At 44.3% G+C, this 23,309-nt stretch overlaps 2 protein-coding genes across 2 annotated transcripts in view; both read left to right on the top strand.

Annotated features, from left to right (window-relative positions):
• The first annotated feature begins 492 nt into the window (after positions 1–492).
• LOC138976911 (mitochondrial fission process protein 1-like) lies at positions 493–8,563 on the top strand. The gene is made up of 4 exons (XM_070349805.1): positions 493–515; positions 843–970; positions 5,260–5,387; positions 6,095–8,563. The coding sequence occupies exons 1-4, from the start codon at positions 493–495 to the stop codon at positions 6,440–6,442; spliced, it is 627 nt and encodes a 208-aa protein (XP_070205906.1). The 3' UTR covers positions 6,443–8,563.
• Positions 8,564–17,928: 9,365 nt separating this feature from the next.
• Positions 17,929–23,309, top strand: part of LOC138977415 (uncharacterized) — a 6,250-nt gene continuing 869 nt past the window's right edge. The window contains exons 1-5 of the mRNA XM_070350300.1: positions 17,929–18,174; positions 19,442–19,660; positions 20,986–21,396; positions 22,194–22,458; positions 23,016–23,309. The exon at positions 23,016–23,309 is cut by the window's right edge and continues 869 nt beyond it. Of these exons, the coding sequence (XP_070206401.1) occupies positions 17,992–18,174; positions 19,442–19,660; positions 20,986–21,396; positions 22,194–22,458; positions 23,016–23,110 (1,173 nt within the window). The 5' untranslated portion in view covers positions 17,929–17,991 and the 3' untranslated portion in view covers positions 23,111–23,309. The remainder of the gene's footprint in view (positions 18,175–19,441; positions 19,661–20,985; positions 21,397–22,193; positions 22,459–23,015) is intronic.

Here is a 23,309-nt window from a genome sequence, read left to right as displayed (position 1 = left end):
CAGCTGATAGCGTTAACTGCTTTAAAGCACGACTGGACAGCCACTGGAAAGACACATCAAGTGTCTACACACCAAGCTGCTACTAGCCCCCCCCGCGTATGCAGCTTACTTTTGTGGATCGGCGTACAGGTTTTTAACCTAAATCGTCGCACAAGTACAAGTACAAGTAAGTACAAGTAAGTACTACTGAGTTTCAAAAATGCAACCTCTCTTGTTTTTTACATTCTTGAGTTCTTTTAAAATTTCAACACCTTGAAAAATTGCATAGCAATCAGAAAATTGTTCAGACAAGCCCATCAAGAGCCCCCAGCATCAAATTCGTTCAACTTTCGAAATGTGTACCTTTCTTCGATATTCTGCTTCCAACTGCTTTTGCTCAAGCACTTGTCTGGAGACCGTTTTCTTGTGGTACTCTATGAATCGCTTAGGAGGCGTTGCTCGAGGTCTTTCCATATCTTCTCCATCAATGCCGACCACAAATGCAACACCAGCATGATCACCTTTTTGGGATGCCTGTGATTTTTGTGTGTCGATGTCGTCGGTTTCAACGTTCGTCGGCGTGGCCATGTTGTTTACATCTGTTGCTGCAAGAACAGTAACTCTCACATAATTAAGCGTGCTTACCTCCCTTGAACCACACGTTTCGACAGCAGACAACAAAAACTCCTGTGTTTACTCTGTTGCGTTAACTCGGACAGTACACCTCAGAACATTATCTAAAAGCGACTAGTCAGTTGATGCATCAATTAAAGTGTATCATCCTGACGGCAGTGATAAGTTATACTGGTTTGTGACTCATATTTTTGGGAAGAATTAACCTTGGACTGACCTGCACACATCAGACCAGTGCAGCAGACTCCAAGTCCAAGTCCAAGTGAATCGTGTTTTGTGTGTGCAACAGCCGACAAGATTGCCGACCAGCCAGACGAGCATTATGATGTCTTCAAGGACACTATTATCCGATATTGTGGTACGGTGATGTGAGTGCGCGTGAGCGTACGTGCACCTCCCCCCCCCCCCCCCCCACCTTCTCTCCGTTTCTTTTCTCTTCTCTTCTTCTTCTTTTCACCTCTTTCTGTCTTTCTCCCCCTCCTCTCCCACCTTGATCTCTTTCTTTAGGGTTTACTCAGTCAACTTCGACACACAGAGCGCTCACACACACACACACACACACACACACACACACACCGCACACACACACACACACACACACAATCAAATTAGTGTCACAGGGCATCAATCCACCATGCACTAGGGGGATGACTTATTTTTTATTTATTTATTTATTTTATTTATTTACGAGGATTTATATCGCGCACGTATCTCACCACACAAGGCGACTCAAGGCGCATGTTACCTATTAATGCCGTGTGAGATGGAATTTTGTACACAATACACGCATTCACATCAGCCAGTAGATCGACTGCCTCAGTTTATGCGCTGCATCCACCTTTCACGGCCTATTATTCCAGGTCACACGGGTATTTTGGTGGACATTTTTATCTACGCCTATACAATTTTGCCAGGAAAGACCCTTTTGTCAATCGCGGGATCTTTAACGTGCATACCCCAATGTAGTGTACACGAAGGGACCTCGGTTTATCGTCTCATCCGAAAGACTAGCACTTGAAAACCACCACCTAGGTTAGGAAAGGGGGAGAAAATTGCTAACGCCCTGACCCAGGGTCGAACTCGCAACCTCTCGCTTCCGAGCGCAAGTGCGTTACCACTTGGCCACCCAGACCAGACTTGATGCACATCTAGGGGGAGGGGGTCACATGATCGAATCATAATTGTAAGGACTTCTTTTAATTAAAGTGGCAGTCTGCAGGTGTCACAGCATTGCAAAAGCAACGATTTGTCTTTTTGTAATACAAACAGTGCAAAAGCTTTACACATTTATCTCACAGATGCCTACACATACATACCATTAGTATTGCCAGCCCAACAAAACTTGAAGCAGTTTAATTGTCAAAATGTAATTAACATTTCCCGTGATCACGTTCTGGGGCTCAAGGCTGTGTGCGGTATGCCAAAATACACCCTTGCACATACCATCTTTTACAATTTTTTACGTAATCAAATACAATGTCTTGACATAAAGTACCAAAATAGAAAGAATTCTCCCTCGATTTCGCTGCAACTAATAGACTTCCATGTAGGCCTTTGACGTAATTAGTTCACGTGCAGGACCTCATCTGAGCCTGATCGAAGGCCACGCTTTCCTGCCCGGCAAATGTCCAAACTTAATTCGTAAAGTATAATGTATTTGCAGTTTTGAAAGTCAATGAAACTTGGTATTTTTCAAACGGATAGGTGCCTGAGGCAAGACTGAAAGCCCTAGGGACTCCGTGCACTTGGACGTGACAAGTTCAGTAACTTTAATGGAAATGCTAGCAGCATAAATAAAAAATAAAAATAAAATAAAGTTCTTGTTGAAGCTAGGGCGCATACATATTGATAGAATGCCCGTAACCGCCCTTCAAAGGCCAACAACTCAAACCCACATGCAGCCATCACATGCCCGTCTATAATAACCTGTGAAGGGCCCTTTTGAAAATCATGGTTATGTCCCTTTGAGTGGATTCACCCTTGAAGTAGGTCTCCGCTATTGAAGAGCGGTTATAACTGGAAAGCCTATTTCGGTGACATAAAGGAAGTCTGTTACAGTCTGTTTCTTTAACGTTTAAACCTCCAGAGAAAGCCTTGTGGGTGTTTCATCATTACATGGAATGAATCTCAAAGATTTGACTTGAGATCTAATACAAGTATATAATGTGATGTTGATTATGGATTCATGCCCTAAAACAATGCGAGTTATTAACTAATTTGAATGTGTGTGTGCAGGGGTGTACCTTAACTTTTTTTGCTACCGGCCAGGGGGGCCGGTAAGTCAAAAATTGAACCGGCCCCCCCAAATCCCAACCGGCCCCCAACTTGCCGGGATTTCTTACAACCGCCCCAGCGGCTCGTCGCTTGCTAACCACATACACAAAAGACGTACATTCATACTTATAATGCATACATGTGGATTTGCACTACTAATAACTACCACAAACACACAGAAAACTTGATGACTAAAATGCTATGTTTTAATATAATGATAATTAACCTTGTTTTAATAAAGAATTTAAAATAAAAGCCGCCACAAAGAAACAAGAAATCAAAACCACATTGTAACCCTGTCACACAATCACACACTAAACCTCACTAAAAGTTACCCCCTTTATGTACCCCAACCACACAATTTACAAAGTAATTTACTATGGAACTTTACTTACCACATAAACACACACTACAAAAGAGTAAATCAGCATTTTTTTTAATTTAAATTATGTTTTTTGTTGTATAAAACCAAGTATAAACAAGAAGAGCAAACGCTCGATCGAGTCACTTTCGCAGTTCTGAATATTATATGAGGCATCAGATGGACAGGAAGAAATTGCTATTCACAACACAATGAGTCACGTTCACATAAAATTTGAGCCCGGTCACTTTTATAGTTTCCGAGAAAAGCCCAACGTTAAGTTGTGTGTTGCCGAACAGAAAAGGCTAGTTATCTCCCTTGTTTTTCTGATAACGTTCGTAAAAGGCTACAGATGTAAATACTTTGATGTAAAGAATAATCCTACAAAGTTTCAATCACATCCGATGAACTTTGTCAAAGATATAAAATGTCTAATTTTTCCTTTGACGCTGACCTGTGACCTTGAAAAAGGTCAAAGGTCAACGAAACCATCGTTAAAGTGTAGAGGTCATTGGAGGTCACGACTAAACAAAATATGAGCCCGATCGCTTTGATAGTTTCCGAGAAAAGTCCAACGTTAAGGTGGTGTCTACGGACGGCCGGCCGGACGGCCGGACGGCCGGCCGGACAGACTAACACTGACCGATTACATAGAGTCACATTTTCTCAAGTGACTCAAAAACTGACTACAAACAAAACATTTTTCTAAGTTGCTTTCTTGTTTTGTTTCTTTTTCTTTATGTCTGTGTTATTAATATTACTGTAAAAGTTGCATACCAGCCAAATTTACCACAGCTTAAGTCATAAATAATCAAAAGCATTACATTTCATTTCTATTTCCTAATGAAAACAAACAGATGTTCAGATTTCCTGATCCTAGAATTGTTCACAGGTGATCTTTATGCTTTTGATTCAGCAGAGTTGCATCCCTTGTCCTATTGTTGAAGGTCTGTCTTTTCTTCTTTATATAGTGGATCTGGGTGGGTTTTTTTTACTTCCTTAGTTGAAGGGAAATAATTGACAGCAGTAGTACTGTCACTACTTGTACTAAGTTGGTCAGCAAAGCTGGTGTTAACATATTTGGGAAAACGGTCTCAATGAGTATCCCTGCAGTCAATGACATAATTATATACATTTCCCAGAAACTGGATCAGTGGTACATAGCAGGCACATCAAAGGAAAAATACAGAGGGCTAGGGGGAATATGTTTGCTCTGGATGGGCGGTCAGATCAAAGGCAGATGCATTGTAAAAGCTGGTTGGCCTTGAGACCTGGGTCAATGACCGTTACTTGCAATCTGAACACAGCTGCCTGTTGAGACACTGACCTTCTTACTCGGGGTCAATGACCGAGTTTTTATCTGAGAGGAAACTGTTTTACAACATGTGAAAGTCTCTGAAGGATTGGTGAGCGCAGGATAAGATCAGAGAGGGGGTGAAGTGAATAGCGCAAAGAGGGGGGACGGAGGGGGGGTTTAACTATTTTGACTGCTGATGCAATCGCCAGCGGCTCGTGGCACTGGAGGGGTGATGACACGGTCAAGTGAGGTGGAGGGGGGTAGCTGTCTAGCCAATGTGTCTGACATTGATTGATGGTAGTCCTGAGTCCTCAAAGTGGGGGAAGGGGGGGGGGGGATGAGTGGGCAGTAGAGAAGTGACAGATTTTGAGATCGCCCGCAGAGATATTTGTTCGCCGGCCGTTCCGATTGACTACGTTGCCTAACGACTTTGTACTTCAGCAAAATTTGAACTCGCCCGGCGGGCGATTTCCGAGGAATTTCGAACTCGCCCGACGCGATTTGAAGTCGCCGCGGGCGAGCGGGCGAGCGCCAAAACTCACCCCTGTGTGTGTGTGTGTGTTGTGTATGCGTGGCGCACGAGGGTGTGTGTGTGTATGCGTGTGCGCCTGTATGCGTGCATGTGTGTGTGTGTGTGTGTGTGTGTTAGTGTTCTTAAAATAATTGTCTTTTTTTTTTGAGAATCTCATGAGGGCATTTTGACTGTTTGACACAGGTTATGCCAATGAGGTAGGGGAGGCGTTTCGAGCCCAGGTCAATGTGAAATGGGTCTGGCTCAGCTATGGAGTGGCTAGCGCATACGTAGTGGCTGATGCTCTTCATAAAGGATGGGAAATCTCACAGGTAAATTTTCTTCTTTTTTTTTCATTTTAACAAAGAATAGTTCTTGAAGTTACTTCAATAACAAGCAACTGCTGGTGAGAAAGTTACTGAGCAGAAAACAAATGAAGGAAACTAAAATCTAATTTTGTCTTAATATCACCACCTGTAATGTAAGAACATTTAATTTACAGTCAGACCAGAATGCAAATAAACAAAGGAAATGAAGCACGTTTGAGAGGGTGTTATTCAAATTCTGACTGATGTCGTTAATTTTTTTCTGCTTTTGTGTTGTGTAAAACTGTTTGTTATGAATGCTATTGGTGTTAAACAGGAGGTTGAAGATCAGTAATTATAAGGGTCATGAAGGCCGAGATATTAGAACACTATTCAACTAACACTTGTGAAATACAGTGGAACCCCCCTTTAAGACCCCTCAATTTAAGACTCCCACCTTTTTAAGACCTTGTTTTCTCAGACTTACTTTTCATAATCTCTGTAAAATTACCCCCATTTTAAGATTCCCTCCTTTTTAAGACCCGCATTTCTCAGAATTTTGGAGATTTTAAAGGGGGCGGTTCCACTGTAGAAGGTGTAACCTAACTAACCACCAGCTAAAGTAAGAGTTTTTGCACAGGTGAAGTCATATTTCAAATACTTTTATAGGCTCCTATGAAGAGTAGGACAACAGCAACAAACTTACAGGTCTGTGTTTGAATTGCAACGTGCAGAAACCTCACCAGACTACGAGCGCCAAGTCCTACTCTGTTGCCGTGGCCTTCACAGACACTCTCATCTGGCAAGGCTTTGCCTCCGTCGTCATCCCAGGGTTCACCATCAACCGCGTCTGTCGACTGACAGGAATTATGCTGAAATACTCCACCAGGCTTCCCTCCCCTGTGCGGAAGTGGGGCACCACAGCTGTCGGCCTGGGCTGCATTCCGTTCATCATTCGACCGATCGACAAAGGGGTGGATTACGCCATGGACAAGAGCTGCAGAGTGTGGTATGGCCACCACCCGAATACACCAAAAGGAAGCAGAACTGGAGAAGATTCAGGGCAAACTAAACAAAGCTGATAATTATGGATTATGATTATGCCTATATGCATGCAGATACTTTTGTTCCTTTGAAAAGTCAGAAATGTCCCCTTTGCTAAAATCCATAATCAAACAGAGTGACACTATTCAGATATTAATTAGTGAGACAAGCATTTTATGTTACTTTGAACATCCAAGCTAAGAAGTTCGTAAATGAAGAACCCGCGATTTTTCTCAGATGCTAAAAATCAGCCTTAATTGTTATAGATACCAATGTGTTCATGAGTGTTTATAACCACAGATTTTAACTGAGATATCTTCTATTGAAAGTTATGCTTGGATTTTTTGTTGCCGCTTGCAATGGGGAATATTAGGTACATGCGTCACAAATTGCTTTGCAAGATTTCTGCCTTTGAAGGTCGAAGCATGCGGTGCATTCCTACTATTCTGATCTCAAAAGTCTGTAGCTATGTGTTCTTACTATTCAGATCTCAAATGTCTGTAGCTGAAAGATTGCAGTGATTTATTAGTCATGCTTAAACAGTTATGATGGTTTTAGATTGAATTAGCAAGTATCTATTATTATTATGTCTGCACATTGCACACATTTGTTTTGAGTTGAGAAACACTGTATGTTAATAATCTTGAATATATGTAACTTGAGCACAAACAGAATCTCAGATATGTATACTGTTTATTAGCTAGCTTGAACCATGCATGGCACAAATCGGTTAGCTTTAACAATTGCCTTAACCACGGTGAAACTGTCTTTTATATTACATGTAGTATTTTCTTTAAAGACCCCATAGTGAATTCAAGTAATGTTATCTTATCATATCAATCAGAGTACCCCGTCTTGGGTACAGTCACTTGCTATGTTTTTCTATGCAAAACAGTCTTAGTCGCCTCGTTTTGTCACCTAATGTTTTATACTAAGAAAGAGATGCAGCCCTGTGATTTGTGCTATTCTGATACATGTCCTTTCTTTTAAAATTTGATTGTAAATGCTGTTTGTGAAGACTGAATGTCTTGGAAAATGAGAATCATGCATGCTGTAAGCTGAGCTTTTTGTAAGCAACAGTATGACATACGCAATCTGGGGATCAGGCTCTTTATTTCTTTCTTTTTTTTCTTGTCTTTTTGTTTGGTGCTCACCAAATGAAATTAAAACAAAAAGAATGTTTACTAGTGAATATTGAGCTGGTATATTAAATTAATGCATTAGTTTTTAACCTTTTTGTCTGAATGTCAGAAAATACTCATCTCTTATATGCACACAGAACTATATGTTGTAGGTTTTATATTATAATGATGTCTTCCTGTTTTTACACTGTAAACCACACCGCTGATCAAGGTTTGTGATACAGTCAGAACTCACTTTTGGATAAGATGCTGCAAAATATTTGTACAGAAATGTCTTTTGTGTAAGTTGATCGGCATTATGCCTCAATAACATATAACCTTTGACTCTCAAGTTGCATGAATGAATCCAGGGTTCGTACGCTCCTTGAATCTCCTTGAATCCCCTTGAATTTTCAACCCCCCTTTTCAAGGACCTTGAATCTCCTTGAATTTGGAGAAAATGGTCATTCTTGTGTTTAACCTCCTTGAACCTCCTTGAATTCTGAAGTGCAGGCAAAAAAACAAAAAAAATGTTAATATTAAAGTTTTTCAGCAATTTATATCGATTGTGTGCGTGTTGTGTGTAAGTCGTGTGTCGTCTGCCATCGTGCGAAGGGAAGTTGAAACCGATTACTTCCCCTTCATCCGGGTAGCTTTTAGCGCCATTTCTGAAGAAGCAGTGTGTCGATTCAGTGTGACAGCGTTTCAAGCCATCGCCGGTCGAAAATCGTAGTCATGCCGGGTGGAAAGTGCTTTTTTAACCCACGATGGCTGGAGGAAAAGGAATACAAGGATTGGATCCAGCGGGATTGCGACAAATACAAGGCTTTTCGCAAATGCTGCAAAGCACGTGTGGATATTTCAGTGATGGGCGAGTCAGCCCTGGTTCTTCTTCTTCTTCTTCTTTCTTTAGACTGCCGCCTTCATCAAAGTGAAGATTCTGCAGACTTTGGAGAGAGTTGCGAAGATGATTTGCAGCTGGTGTCATCAGAACTGCCCGGGGGTTCAGTGATAGCTAGTGGGGGGTAGAAATAGAGGAGGGAGGTGGGGAGGATCAGAGGCAGGGGGAGGGGGGGTGGGGGCGGGGAGGGGTGTCTAGATCCGGGATTTGAAGGCTTCCAGAGAGGGGCTGAGAGCGACCTCACCTGGGAGCGCGTTCCAGTCCACGATGGTGCGTGGAAAGAAGGACTTCTGGCGGTAGGTTGTGCGGCACAACGGTAGCTGGTAGGCAGCATCGTGAAGGAGTCTGGTGCTTTTGGCGGTGGGATTTGGGGTGGGTGTGTTGCGGGTGTTGATCGACAGCAAGCCATTGGTGTATTTGTACATGGTGATGAGGCGGGCTCTGCGGCGCCGATCTTGAAGTGTGGGCCACTGCAAGTGTTCCAACATGGCATCAACGCTCGAAGTCTTGCGGTGGCGATTTACAACCCATCGGGCTGCCCTGCGCTGCACAGCTTCGAGGCGATCCACGTCCTTGCAGGTGTACGGATCCCACACGGGACTCGCAAATTCCAGGGGAGAACGGACAAGGGCAAAGTAGGCTCTCTGCTTCACTTCCTGTGAGCCGACTCTTAGGTTGCGTCGGAGAAAGCCAAGCATCTGGTTTGCTTTGTTAGTGATGTTTAGGATGTGGATATCCCACCTCAGGTCGTGGGACAGGGTCACTCCGAGGTACTTTGCCTCGTTTACAGGGCTGAGGGTATGGCCGTGCAGTTGGTAAGAGCATGGCGTGGGGTTTCTTTTTCTGGACACCGGGAGAGTCTGGCACTTATCCGGGTGGAAGCTCATCAGCCACTTCTGCTCCCACTCAGCGAGGCGGTTCAGATCCTCTTGGAGGGCTTGCTTGTCACTGGCGGAGCTGATAGTTCTGTGGCAAAGAGTATCATCAGCAAACAGGCGGGAGGTGGAGGTGAGGCCCTCAGGCAGATCGTTTATGTAGAGTAAAAAGAGGGCGGGGCCAATTACGGACCCCTGTGGTACCCCGGACTCCACGGGAACGAGACTGGAGGTGGCGCCGTCAACCACGACTGCCTGCTGCCGGTCGGAGAGGAACCCCTTGATCCAGGCGTGCATCGTCCCGACGATGCCATAATGGTGAAGCTTGTGGAGAAGAAGTTCGTGGCAGACTCGGTCGGTGGTTAGCCACGGAAAGGAAAGAAACACACAAATAATTTAAAAGCGTCTGCACCTGTAGTCCCGATTGCAAACTTCTTTTCTGTAATGTCATCGCAAAGCTCTCAGTCTGCTTCTGTAACTGCAACCCCGGGTCCCGCGATGCCAACGTCCTCTCGGACTCTTTCATCATTTTGCACCAAGACCGATGTTTTAAAATCGGAAGTCATGTGGACAATGAACGCTGTGAACTCGCACTACAGTTTCAAGTCGTGTGAGAACAACTCCAAACTGTTCCAGGCAATGTTCCCCGACAGCCAAGTAGCGAAGGGATATCAATGTGGCGAGGGGAAGACCAGGTATCTAAGTACTTTCGGCCTTGCGCCATATTTTCATTCGCTGCTGAAAAAACGAGTGAAGGAGGAATCCGGATACGTTCTTCTGTTCGACGAAACGTTGAACAAGCACATCAAAATGAAGCAACTTGACATTTTTGTTCGTTGCTGGAACGGGCAGCAAGTCCAAACGGAATACTACGCTTCCAAATTTCTTGGACATGCTTATGCAACCACCCTGATTGATTCTCTGGAGCCTGCCATGGTGGAGCTGGGATACCGGAAATACTCCTTGAAAACTCCTTGAATACTCCTTGAATTTCACTGTCAGGTGTCTGTATGAACCCTGGAATCACTGAAATGTGTTTTCATGCCATGCAAAAACGAAATAGACTTTTACCCACTTAATTATTTTGAGAGAAAAAAGTCTTGATTTTGACATGAATGAGCCAAAGAAACTATTGTTTAAGAATACTGGACTAACCCAGGCAACTTTGCATTTGCATCACTCACTAACCCTCTTTTTCTTCCAAATGAATAAGTGGCCTTCAGAAGTTAAACATTCCCCTTGGCCAGTACTTAAGCTATGTGAATTTTGAAATCCAGCAGTGTTCAGATTTTTTTTTACTATCCTGGATTGACCATCGTTGTGTGAAAAGATGTCTTAAATTTAAGTATTGGCAAGAGCCAAGTTGAACAATGAATACAAACTGATTGAAAATGCATGTATCCCAACAACTTTTACTTTCACTGTACATATTTAGAATGTCTTCAACTTTGCATTGCTCATGTTAATGACTTGAAAGTTCTGTAAAAGGGGAAGAAAGGTTATTCAGGGAGATCTGAAAGGTGTAATTTATATTCACTTTCACCCCCCGCAGGTTAGGGGGAAGAATTTACCCGATGCTCCCCAGCATGTCGTAATTAACCCATTAATGCCTGAATTTTTTTTTCAATTTTTTTGAGTCACTTGAGAAAAAGTGACTCTATGTAATCGGTCAGTGTTAGTCTGTCCGGCCGGCCGTCTGGCCGGCCATCCGGCCGGCCGGCCGGCCGTCCGTAGACACCACCTTAACGTTGGACTTTTCTCGGAAACTATCAAAGCGATCGGGCTCATATTTTGTTTAGTCGTGACCTCCAATGACCTCTACACTTTAACGATGGTTTCGTTGACCTTTGACCTTTTTCAAGGTCACAGGTCAGCGTCAAAGGAAAAATTAGACATTTTATATCTTTGACAAAGTTCATCGGATGTGATTGAAACTTTGTAGGATTTCTTTACATCAAAGTATTTACATCTGTAGCCTTTTACGAACGTTATCAGAAAAACAAGGGAGATAACTAGCCTTTTCTGTTCGGCAACACACAACTTAACGTTGGGCTTTTCTCGGAAACTATAAAAGTGACCGGGCTCAAATTTTATGTGAACGTGACTCATTGTGTTGTGAATAGCAATTTCTTCCTGTCCATCTGATGCCTCATATAATATTCAGAACTGCGAAAGTGACTCGATCGAGCCGCGTTTGCTCTTCTTGTTTTCTGTTTGTTTGGTGTCAAATGATATATAAAAGTCATGTGTAAGTGTCATTTGAATGGTATTGGCATGTGTTGTGATTTATATGCAATAAATCGACCGTCCTCATATGAGGACGCTAGGCACGAATGGGCACAGGTAAATAACAAGACCAACATAAGACATTTTCTTGTAGAACACAATGAACATCTTTAATTTCTTGCAAAGAGCAAACTGTGAACAGTTGACAGTGTGAACATAACATTCAAACAAATGAAAACAATTGAAACTGCCTCTTTGGCTGTACATATTGGTGACATTTTGTTGCTTTTTCTCGTAGTTTTCCGTCATGGTCAGCAGCTTATGCACTTGGTTGCATTGAACATCTTTAATTTCTTGCAACATCAAACTGTGAACAGTTGAAAGTGTAATCATAACATTCAAACAAATAAAGAAATTGAAACTGCCTCTTTGGCTGTTCATATTGGGGACATTTTGGTGCTTTTTCTAGTAGTTGTCCGGTATGGTCAGCAGCTTATGCACTTTACCAGTAGAATTTGAGATCGGAAGAACACAAATTTGTAACCTCTTACTACTTTAGCACTTGACTAGCAGTACATGGAGTCAACAGTTGCAATTGTACAGTTCACTCAGTGTGAAATTGCTCAAAGCATTTCACATGCACCCCGACGTCGCATTTTCTACACTTTTGCCTGCATTTCTTGTGGCAGAGAGCACAGCGGATTTGCTTGTCGATCCACTGTACCCCGTGGTTTTTGCCGTCGAAGCGTACAGCTCTGGACACTCTGCGGTCAAGCTGTGGAGTGTGGCCATGTGGACGACCAACAGGTGGGGGTTGTGCTGCTTTGGCCAAGTAGTTTTTGACAATGGCGCGGCGAACGGCAAGCAGGTCCAGTGGAGTGTTGGTAGCTGCATCAGTGTGTCGATACAGCAGCCATGCCTGTTGCACACAGACATCTAGAATGTATGCAAAAATAGGCCACCACCACTTTTTGGTTCTTATGGTGACTCTGTACGTGTCCACATTTTGATCCATTCGATCGACGCCACCCATGGTCTTGTTGTAGTGGGAGATCAGAAACGGTTGACCAATCTGAACTCTCTGGTGAGCAGATCGCGACCAACGGCTGGCTGTCTGCACAGGATGGATGCCCACACAGTTGGATACAACGTTCACCACGCTGTTGTCATTCCAGCGAACCGCAACGAAGCCGGTCTTGTCGTCTTTGGAGTAGTCGTAAGTTCCTCTGTTTGCATTCTGCATGTCTTTGACGCTCTTGAGTGGACAATCTTCCATGCGGTTGGACCTCACTGTCCCTGTGCATCCGATGCCTTTTGTTGTCAGATGGTCAACTAACTTCAGCGAGGTAAACAGATTGTCAAACGTCAGATGGTAAGCATCATTCCCCTGGATTTCGGCGATCAAGTCAATGACAACAGAGCCTCCCATGCCAAGTCCTGGACACTCGGTTACCTGCTTGCCTTTCGCACCTTGGTAAGGTTTGAGCTGAACCACATATCCAAGAGGGGTAGCCAGGATCCAGAACTTATAGGCCAAAGCGAATCGGCTTCCCCCTGATGAACTGTCTGCATCCATGACGGCCATAATATGGCACCATGCTTTCGTCAATGCTGAGGCTTTGTTGCTTGACAAAGTTGTTCAGACATCATTCATTTATCATGGACAGGAGAGGACGGACTTTACTCATCCTGTCTTCAGGGTCTAGTCTTGTGTTGTCCTTGAGATGCAGGTAACGTAAGATTTCTTCAAAGCGGTCTCTGGTCATCGCTTCTGAGGCGGCAATATTGTGGATGTCCTTGTCGTGAGACCATCTCATCCTTCTTCTGGGCACCGTGCTATAGCCTGACAGCAACAGAATCGCAATGAAAACACTTACGGTCACCATTGCCATCAATTCATTTTCGCCAAGACTCACCCCACCCCTTACTTGTCTAATTTATTTACACATTATAAATAACGGTTCTTACAGCTTCTTCTTCAGTGTAAATTGTCTGGTTTTCCTCTCCGATTGTTTGTCTTCCATCAGGAAGAATAATAGTTGCTGTGGCACTTGCCGACAGCTGGCGTCCATTCAGGTTTTCAACAGTGGGGCGCTCTTCCTCGTCACCACTATCCTCATCAGTGAGCATGTCAACTGGTGGAGGCTCAATGAAAACATCTGCTCGTTGAAAGGTGTTGTTTTTCTCCAGTATGTCAAGCACGTCATTGACAGTATATCTGCCAAAACAAAAACACACTGAGTGACTATCATGCTCAGCAAGTATTATGCAAAGTGACTATAAAAACCTGTACCCATTCGTGCCTAGCGTCCTCATACGAGGACGCCGCTTTGATCAGTCACTATCACTAAAATACAAAACATTTAGAAAAAATAAAAAAGTTATCTCTAAACATTGTATTAAGGACCAATTTCACTTATGTAATGTTATTAAAAAAGTAAAAACTGAACGAGGTATGGCCTTACCTTCTAGGTGGTGGCATTATGCTGGCTTGACACAACACGTGCAGTGGGGTCCAAAATGGCCGCTGAAGGAAGCTATGGAAGGGAGGAAACTCTAGCAACCAATTTTTGCTTGCGAATACTCTCCCTTGATATGTGTGAACTGTCAAACTTGGTCACACACTTATTGGCACTGAAAGAAATGCCTAAAATGAAAGCGTCCTCATACGAGGACGCTAGGCATTAATGGGTTAAGAGGCGACTAACGGATTCTGTTTCTCCTTTTACCCTTGTTAAGTGTTTCTTGTATAGAATATAGTCAATTTTTGTAAAGATTTTAGTCATGCCAGTATGTAAGAAATGTTAAGTCCTTTGTACTGGAAACTTGCATTCTCCCAGTATTGTACTACGTTGCAAGCCCCTGGAGCAATTTTTTTATTAGTGCTTTTGTGAACAAGAATCAATTGACAAGTGGCTCTATCCCATCTCCCTCCTTTCCCCGTCGCGATATAACCTTCGTGGTTGAAAACGACGTTAAACACCAAATAAAGAAAGAAAGAAAGATTTTCACTTTCCCTTTAAACTTGTCCTGCACATATTTTGCTTGCCTTAAGTGAACAGGTGAGAGGAACTTTAATTTGCATCCCTGATTATTCTTCAAACCACATGCAAGTCTGCCAATACCTTACCTGGGTCTGAAAGGAAATTGTAATTTTTTAGGATCCTTTTATGACTCACCTGAGTAATGACTAATGATCAGGAGTGGCCGTCTGTAGACGAAAAACTGAAATGTTGATGTTTTCTTGGATCTTATTGATGCTAGAGCTTTGAAGGTTTGCACACTGTTGTTGTTTAATGACCTCCAGACATGCCCATAGTCTGATTGACCCTTGTTGGATTTCAAGGTCACGGTGAGTTTGAGTTCAGGTACAAAAATAATGTGAATGTTATTGAAGCAAGATCTTTAAAACTTAAGCACTTGTAGGGTTTGATGACCTCTAGACTTTTTCCAAGCCTGACTGGTCTATTCAATTTGAATGTTATGACAAAGTTGAGATCAGGTAAAAGAAAAAAAGAAAAAAGGTTGGGGGGGAGGGGGGGGGGTTATCAATTAAAACATGTTTTTAGCTAGAGGATTGACACTTCCAGGGTTTAATGACCTCCAGAGCGGCATATCAAGGTCACAACAAGGTCATGTAAGAGTAAGACCCTTAAATATGATCTTTTCTCTGATGTTTTTGAAGCCAGGGCTTTGGAAACTCAGTCACATCACACACTTACATGGTTTCATGTCCTCAAGGTATGATCAAAGTCTTGTTGACCCTCGTGAAATGTCAAAGTCACAGTGGTGTTAAGTTTGAGTCAAAAACAACAAAACATGTTCTTGAACATTTTGGGAGTTAAATCTTGTGAACAGCACACTGTTTAAAGTTTTTTTGGCCTCTGGACATAACCCAAGTCTGGCTGATCCTAGTCAAATTTCACAGTAAAAGTGGGGTGATGAGTAGGACATTATCATTGCTTGAACATCTGTGGATCTAGAACAGCAATTAATTTGCATCTGATTCATATTATGTTATGTATGTCGATCGTGAGTGGTACGAGCAATTTCTCTTCCTGGTTTTGTTGTGGAAACAGCCTATACTAAGGTTTCTCGTGGTTTCTCTTCCTATTAAGGCTTTATGAAGGCTATTCTGACATGGGCATGTTCATACAGGCACAAAATCAAGATTTCTGAATTTGTATTATAGTACGTACCACAGTTAAAATCACTATATACAGAGGCTCAAGAATAATGTAACAGCTTTTTAATACATGGAAAGAAATGTTAAGAGTCCTTTTATAACTGCTGTGATATTCTGTGAAAGATAATAGTTATCATATCGTATACCATTCGTTTTTGTTTGCAGTTTGTTTGTTGTCTGTTAGTTTATTATCCTTTTGAAGATTTGTGAAATTTTGTAAAGGAAAATTTGGTGCAATTCTATACATGAATACACGTTTTTGATGTGTGCTGTAAAAGGGTAATAGTAAACTCATTTCAAATAAATTGTTGTTGCAGTTTTCCATACAGTTCTTGTGTGCGTTTGTGTGTGTGTGTGTGTGTGTGTGTGTGTGTGTGTGTGTGTGTGTGTGAATGTGTGTGTCTGCGTGTTCGTCTGCGTGTGTATGTGTGTGTGCGTGCAAGTGTGTGTGTTTGTATGTGTGTGTGTGTGTGTGTGTGTGTGTGTGTGTGTGCTGCATGTGGTTGCAAATGCTTGTGTGTATATTCAATTGGTGCGATAGCACTGGATATTATGGTACAGATTTCAATAAATTGTTAATGCAGTTTCACGTGTGTTTGTGTGAGTGTGTGGTTATGTGTGTGTATGAGTGTGTGTTGGTGTGTGTGTGTGTGTGAGCAAATGTGTGTGCGTGCAAGTGCGTATGTGAGTGTGTGTGTGTGTGTGTGTGTGTGTGCTGCATGTAGTTGCAAATGCTTGTGTGTATGTTCAATTGGTGCGATAAGCAAAACACCTGTTTGTTTGTTTTTTAGATTTTCTGTCCCTAATCTGTGTAAATTTAGCCAGCCCCATTTTTCGACTTCTTCTTTGCAAGAGATCCGATTGTTCAGATTATGGAGGTTTTGCAAGTGGGGTTCCTCTGTATTGTTCAGGAAGAGCACAAAGGCACAAAACACACACAATTAAGCCCGGCCATGAGTTCATTTTATACCGTCATACAAGCACACGAAGGCATGCATCGAACTTTCAGTCCAAACATGTCTGAAGCTGGAGCCTGCTTGTAGGCTATTTTTCCCGGACTAAGGCCAAACAAATATGTGTTTTCCGTTTTATACGGCTTTACAGGGTAAGTTTGCCGTAAGATATTTTAACATTCTGTACACATTTCTGTTTCGTCGTTACTTTATTACACACACACACACGCACACACACACACACACACACTGCACACACACGCTAGCGCGCACGCACGCACGCACGCACGCAAACACACACACATATGCACGCACGCACAAAATGTGCAGCCATCTCTTATATACTGAGAGGACAGGTAGAGAGTTGTTTAGGAATGTAAATAGAGTTTGAACACTAAGCTTTTCAGGCTGTTTTACTGCAAAGCAGGGGTTGAAAGGTTAACCACGCGCACAATGCTCCTTTCACACGTACCTCATTCCAAAATTGACATTTTTTACGCCGTACCCCTCCAGAGCTTACAGAAACACGCTTTGATCTCGACCTGCACTCTTGCCATTATGGTCATTGGTCATTTACTACACGTGTCATTTCTTCACTTTCCACTTGTCATGGCCGTAGCGGAGGTAAGGAAGGTCCCCGGTCATTAAACTAGCTTTCAACTAAACATCCATCATAGTTGTTCACTTTGACAGCCACCCTCCGTAGCTCCGTGTTATCATGGTCAAATTTAGAGCTGTGGCAAAGCCTGCCGGCGGTAAAGTGAATGCGGATGCATGTTCAAACCTTCGTAACTTGTCCGATGGCGCTAGGGATCAAACAAGATGAATGCGTTCTGGATGACGAAGAGGGTGTGGGAGAAATGCGACGTACACTAGAGAAACGTGTGAGTCCCCGCGCTGAACAAGACGCACAAACGGCGCTGAATACTGGACCTATCACGAAGCGGTCGTCAAGAATATCAAAGAGATGGAAGAGAAGAATTTACAAAAGTACACACAAAACACGCACCTCACCTCCCCCCTCCCCCCTCTCTGATCCAATCCTAGTTTTAACCTAGTTTTAAACTGAAACCTCAGACCCACGTCACACAAGCATTAATTAACTAAGTCTCCTCTGACCAATGGCGGTGCCCGTATTGAAAACCTAGGCCAAACCCACGTACGCTAGTCCAGCCCTCATCACGATTCACAAAAACCAGTCACAAAAGCGAGGACGGTATAAAACAAGAGGGCTCACTTCTTACCGTCTCAGAGACCCTTGCCCTTGTGTGAGAAACATCTTGAGTCTTTGGGTGGTGGTGCAGCCGAAGACGAAAAATAACAAGATGATGTTCCAACTGGTCTCTCTCCTCTCCTGCCTCGTGCTGTCGTCTGTCCACGGACAATTCCCAGGCAGCTTCCAGGGCGGCCTCCAAGGCGGCCTCCAGGGCGGCTTCGGCGGCGGCTTCGGCGGCGGCTTCCCCAGACAAGGGAACTCCCTTATCAACCAGGGTCAAAACCAGCAGCTGGTGAGTACGAAGGTCTGGCTGGGTGAGTGTTTTGTTAAGACATCTTCCGGCCTTCTTGTGTGTGGGTAAATTTATCACCACAGATCCGCCAAATCTTGGACAAGGGATAAGACTATGTTTCCGCTTGGACACACACAGCGGTGGAATTTTCTTTACAATTTTTGTTGTTGTACTGATTTGATTGCCTTCTGACGTGTATATCAAGCGGCAAATACTACTTCAGAACAAATTTAACTCTGCGCAAAAATCAGCCATTATTTCTTTGGTATGTGTCCAAGTGGAGGGATTCTCACAAAAGCCCAGAGAGATATCTGTTTGTTTGTTTGTTTGTTTGTTTGCTTAACGCCCAGCCGACCACGAAGGGCCATATCAGGGCGGTGCTGCTTTGACATATAACGTGCGCCACACACAAGACAGAAGTCGCAGCACAGGCTTCATGTCTCACCCAGTCACATTATTCTGACACCGAACCAACCAGTAGATATATCTGTGGTGGTAGGTAAAATCGTTTACGCGGAAAAGAATGTATCTTTAAGATACATTGTCTAATATGCGATATTTTGCAGTCGTTATTTATTCCAGTTTTGGCTTTTTCCATAAGTCATGGTTAACGGCCACTTTCAATCTTATATTTAAAACAAACGTCGTTGGTTAGAAGTTCCAAAACGTCCAAGCATGGCTTCCCTCAGACGTGTCACCTGGAGGGTCCCGGGACCCCCTATTTTGATGTATAGGGGGTCCTTGGACCCCATCGGTGGAACTTCAGAGGGTCCGAAGACCTGGAGGTTCACATTCCTGCTTTCGGGAGGCACATGCCTCGTCGTCGCATGATCTTTTGAGCGCTCATTTCAATGTAATGTGGACTTTTGAAAGTTCTCTGAACCCTTCACAAATACTAATATGGTCATATACCAGTTAGATGATTAACTCCGTAAAGTTGCATCGGTATAGATCTGGCAGAATATTTTCTCAAAACGGTACCGACTTCTTCTTCTTCTTCTTCTGCGTTCGATGTTAAAACAGTACCGACGGTATCCATTATGTCTGTCTGTCTGCGTGTCTGTGTGTCTGTCGGTCTGTCCGTCTGTCTGTCTGTCGGTCTGTCCGTCTGTCTGTCCGTCTGTCCGTCTGGCTGTCTGGCTGTCTGTCTGTCCGTCTGTCCGTACGTCCGTCTGGCTGTCTGGCTCGCTGTACTTCTGTCTGTTCGTTTGACTATCTTTTTTTGTTGTTGAAGATCTTGATGTAGAAGACAGCACATTTTTTCCAGGTGGATCCAAATTTGCTGACATGCATTGGTGCCGCGGTGAACGACCTCGCCAGCGAGATCAGACTGAGCATTCGCCCCCTGAACTCCGGACAGCAAGGCTTCGGTCAGAATCCTCTGGGCCGCCTGGGCCTGGGAGGACTGACCAACCAGAACCAGCAGAACCAGCCCCAGGACTGGAGCATCAGCGGCGCTCTTCTTCCCAGTCAGGTGGTCAACAAGGTAAGCAAAGATACAGTGCTGGTGGTGGTGAGGGTCCTTGCCGAATTGGACTTTTTTTGATGAATTACTTTCTTAACGGAATATTATATTCATTTAAAAAAATTCCCGCTGTGCACAGAGTGCATCCAGGTTTCTTATTTTGGGTATGTGGTCTTATTCCATGTAAGGGCGGGGATGTAGCTCAGTCAGTAGCGCGCTGGATTTGTATCCTGTTGGCCGCTGTCAGCGTGAGTTCGTCCCCACGTTCGGCGAGAGATTTATTTCTCAGAGTCAACTTTGTGTACAGAATCTCCTCGCTGTCCGATTAACACCCCCGTGTGTACACGCAAGCACAAGACCAAGTGCGCACGAAAAAGATCCTGTAATCCATGTCAGAGGTCGGTGGGTTATAGAAACACGAAAATACCCAGCATGCTTCCTCCGAAAACGGCGTATGGCTGCCTAAATGGCGGGGTAAAAAACGGTCATACACGTAAAATTCCACTCGTGCAAAACACACGAGTGTACCCACGTGGGAGTTTCAGCCCACGAACGCAGAAGAAGAAGAAGATTCCATGTACAATCCTGAATAGCTCTGAGATAGTGAGCTTAACTCTTTACATGGGAATATATGTAACTTGAATTGCTAGTGCCTTAACAAAATTCTTTCGTACTCTCTGATTTCACGAGTCATTAAAATACAACACAGATGGAAGAATTCTTTTAAGATTTCCTCCCTTAATTTGTTGAGTTTATCGTGATTGGTTTTCGATCAAATTAATAATTCATGTTCTATATTCCCACTTATTTCTGTTGAGTCGTTCCCGTGTTAATATTTATACAGACCTGTAATTATATAACATTTATCTTCCTTTATGTTTTCACTTAATTTCGAATAATCCCTCCCAAGGCCGAGGGCAGAATTTAAAAAAAAAACTGATACTGACATACGCTTATAAATACTTCTAACCTCGAAAATAAAGATTGATCTTGTCGGCCTTTCTCATGGCGCTTTCTCTCTTTCTCTCCCTATTTTGTTTCCCTATTTTGGACGAGGGCTAGATGCAAACAAAGTATGAGACTGTTTAGTCTTTTACCCTCTAAAAATAAATATGTTATGTTATGTTATCTTATCTTATCTTATTTACCTTACCTTACCTTATACCTTACCTTACCTTACCTTATCTTGTCTACTCTTATCCTATCTTATCCTATCTTTTTGTATCCTATCTTATCTTTTTTTTAATCTTACCTCACCTATCTTCTCTTCTCTTCTCTTCTCTACTCTTCTCTTCTCTTCTCTTATTGTATCTCATCATATCTTATGGTATCTTATCCCTCCACAGGTGGGAAACTACCAGGCGGGAATCTTTGAAGGGGGTCGCACTTTCGGTCAGTGCAAGTCCACCGCTCTGGGCCGTGTTCTCAACACAGGCGGCAACTTCGGATTGGGAGGAATTGGGGGAGGAATCGGCGGAGGATTCCCAGGAATCGGCGGTGGATTCCCAGGAGGAATCGGTGGAGGATTCCCAGGAATTGGAGGAGGATTGAGAGGAGGATTCGGGGGAGGATTCCCAGGAGTTGGAGGAGGATTGGGAGGAGGATTCGGAAGCCCCTACAGCCCTCTTGCGGCCATGAGTCCCTTCGGCTCTATGTTCGGAGGCAACTCCTTGGGCAACCAGCAGCCCAACGGTCTCGTCAGCAACAACGCCATTGTCAGTACCGGCGTCACCATGTACTCTGGCATCGTCCGCGGAGTGAGTATTACAGTGGAATCCCCCCCCACCCTCCCCCTCCCCCCCTACCCCGCCCCCTACCCTCCCCCTACCCCCCCCTACCCTCCCCCTACCCTCCCCCTACCCCCCTACCCCGCCCCCTACCCCCCTACCCCGCCCCCTACCCTCCCCCTACCCCCCTACCCCTCCCCCTACCCCCCTACCCCGCCCCCTACCCCCCTACCCCGCCCCCTACCCCCCCCCTACCCCCCTACCCCGCCCCTACCCTCCCCCTACCCCCCCCCCGCTACCCCGCCCCCTCTCCTTTTAAGACCTCCAAAAATCTGTGAAGAAAAGATTAAAAAAACTCTTTTGTGTTATGTTTGCGTTCTCACGACTATCTCACGACTCGCTCATAACACTTTCACGACACTTTCATGTCGCTCCCGCCACAAGCTCGACTTGCAGGACCCGTGACCCGGCATGATTTAAAGGTCTGATGTCTTAGGTAGGGTCCAAACTTTGTTGTGTTTTTTCTAATTGTTTTCAAGCCTCTCGGGCCTTACTGTTGACCCAAATGTTGTCAAGTTTGCCCGTTTCAAATTCCCTTTTGTCATTTTATGGCTATTGGGTTGTACGTCCCTTAATCACACAGAGTTGTTGACGGGTTGACTCACTCATTTATGTACCTATTGATTGATTGATTCATTCATTCATTGATTCATTGATTCATGGATTCGTGGATTGATTCATTCATTAATTCATTGATTTATTGATGCATTTAATCTAGCAATCATCTATTCGTTCGTTCATTTATGTATTCGTTCATTGACCGACAGGTCTCCCACCAAGATCTGGTGGGACGTTCCATCGGAGTGTGCCAGCTCATTCAGAACGGACAGTGCCTCGGGGCTATCCCTTTCTGCTGCTCCATCGTGAGGGACTCCGTCCCGGCTGATGAGGTATTCGTCGATCCCCAGGTCAACAATGTGAACGGCCAAATTGGTGCATTTAACGGCGGACTTGGCGGCCAACTTGGCGGTGGACTTGGCGGCCAACTTGGCGGCGGACTTGGCGGACTCAACCAAGGACTGGGCGGCGGAGGTGAGTTGACTTTTGTGTTTTGGGGTGTGAGTGTGCTTTTGTGTGTGTGTGGGGGAAAGGGGTGGAAGGGGACTAGAGACGGAGGGAGTGGGGGTGAGGTGGGTGCGGAGAGGGATGTAGGGCTGGACTGTGGATTTTGGGGGTTGATTTTGTGACGAGGATGAAAGTGAGGCTAGGGAGTCTCAAGCCTTTTTATTTACGCAATGACCTGTTTTCACGTTCCCGAGTTTTTTCTTCTCTTTTTGAATTGTTTAAACTGTCAAGCAGCTTAGTCCATATTCAAGTGATCTCCTGAGTCTTGTGCTGTGGTAGACTGTCTTGTGCTAAAAAAAAAAGTTAAAAAAAGGAGCTGTTAGGGGTGGGGGTGGTAGTGGGAGGGGGGGGGGGGGGGTAGAGGGTGTGGGGGAAGAAGGGAGGAAAAATGGATGGGGAAAATATTGGTGCGTGTGGATGATCAATGTATAGTCGAGAATATGGGGGAAGAAGGGGGGTGTCTTAAAAGGGGGTTTCCACCATGACAGATCTGTAACTTTGCGCCCTTTTCTGTACAACCTCAGCACTCGGAGGAGTCGGCATTGGCGGTGGCGGTGTGAACGGAGCCTTGGGTGGACAAATAGGCGGTGACCAGCTGGGCAGCAACTCCCTCTTCTAGACAACTCGCGATCCGACCGCACTTCATCTACGGACACACAACACTGACCTGAGCTATCACAACGACATGGAACAAGGAGGAGGAGGAGGAGGGGGAGAAGGAGGAAGTGTTGGAAGATACACTTCACGGCAACTGCAACGACTTCTACGGCAACGCGCACGCGACTTTTGGAGAACCGACACAATCAGCTACCAAGACG

This window comes from Littorina saxatilis, linkage group LG9 (genome assembly GCF_037325665.1).
Source record: "Littorina saxatilis isolate snail1 linkage group LG9, US_GU_Lsax_2.0, whole genome shotgun sequence".
Taxonomy (NCBI): domain Eukaryota; kingdom Metazoa; phylum Mollusca; class Gastropoda; order Littorinimorpha; family Littorinidae; genus Littorina; species Littorina saxatilis.
This window is presented reverse-complemented; position numbering and strand designations above follow the sequence as displayed.

Coding starts and splice junctions, on each gene's coding strand:
- LOC138976911 (XM_070349805.1), top strand. CDS start 493: ATGATCACCTTTTTGGGATGCCT. Junction 971..5,259: donor CACTATTATCCGATATTGTG/GTACGGTGATGT, acceptor TGTTTGACACAG/GTTATGCCAATGAGGTAGGG. Junction 5,388..6,094: donor AAGGATGGGAAATCTCACAG/GTAAATTTTCTT, acceptor TGCAACGTGCAG/AAACCTCACCAGACTACGAG.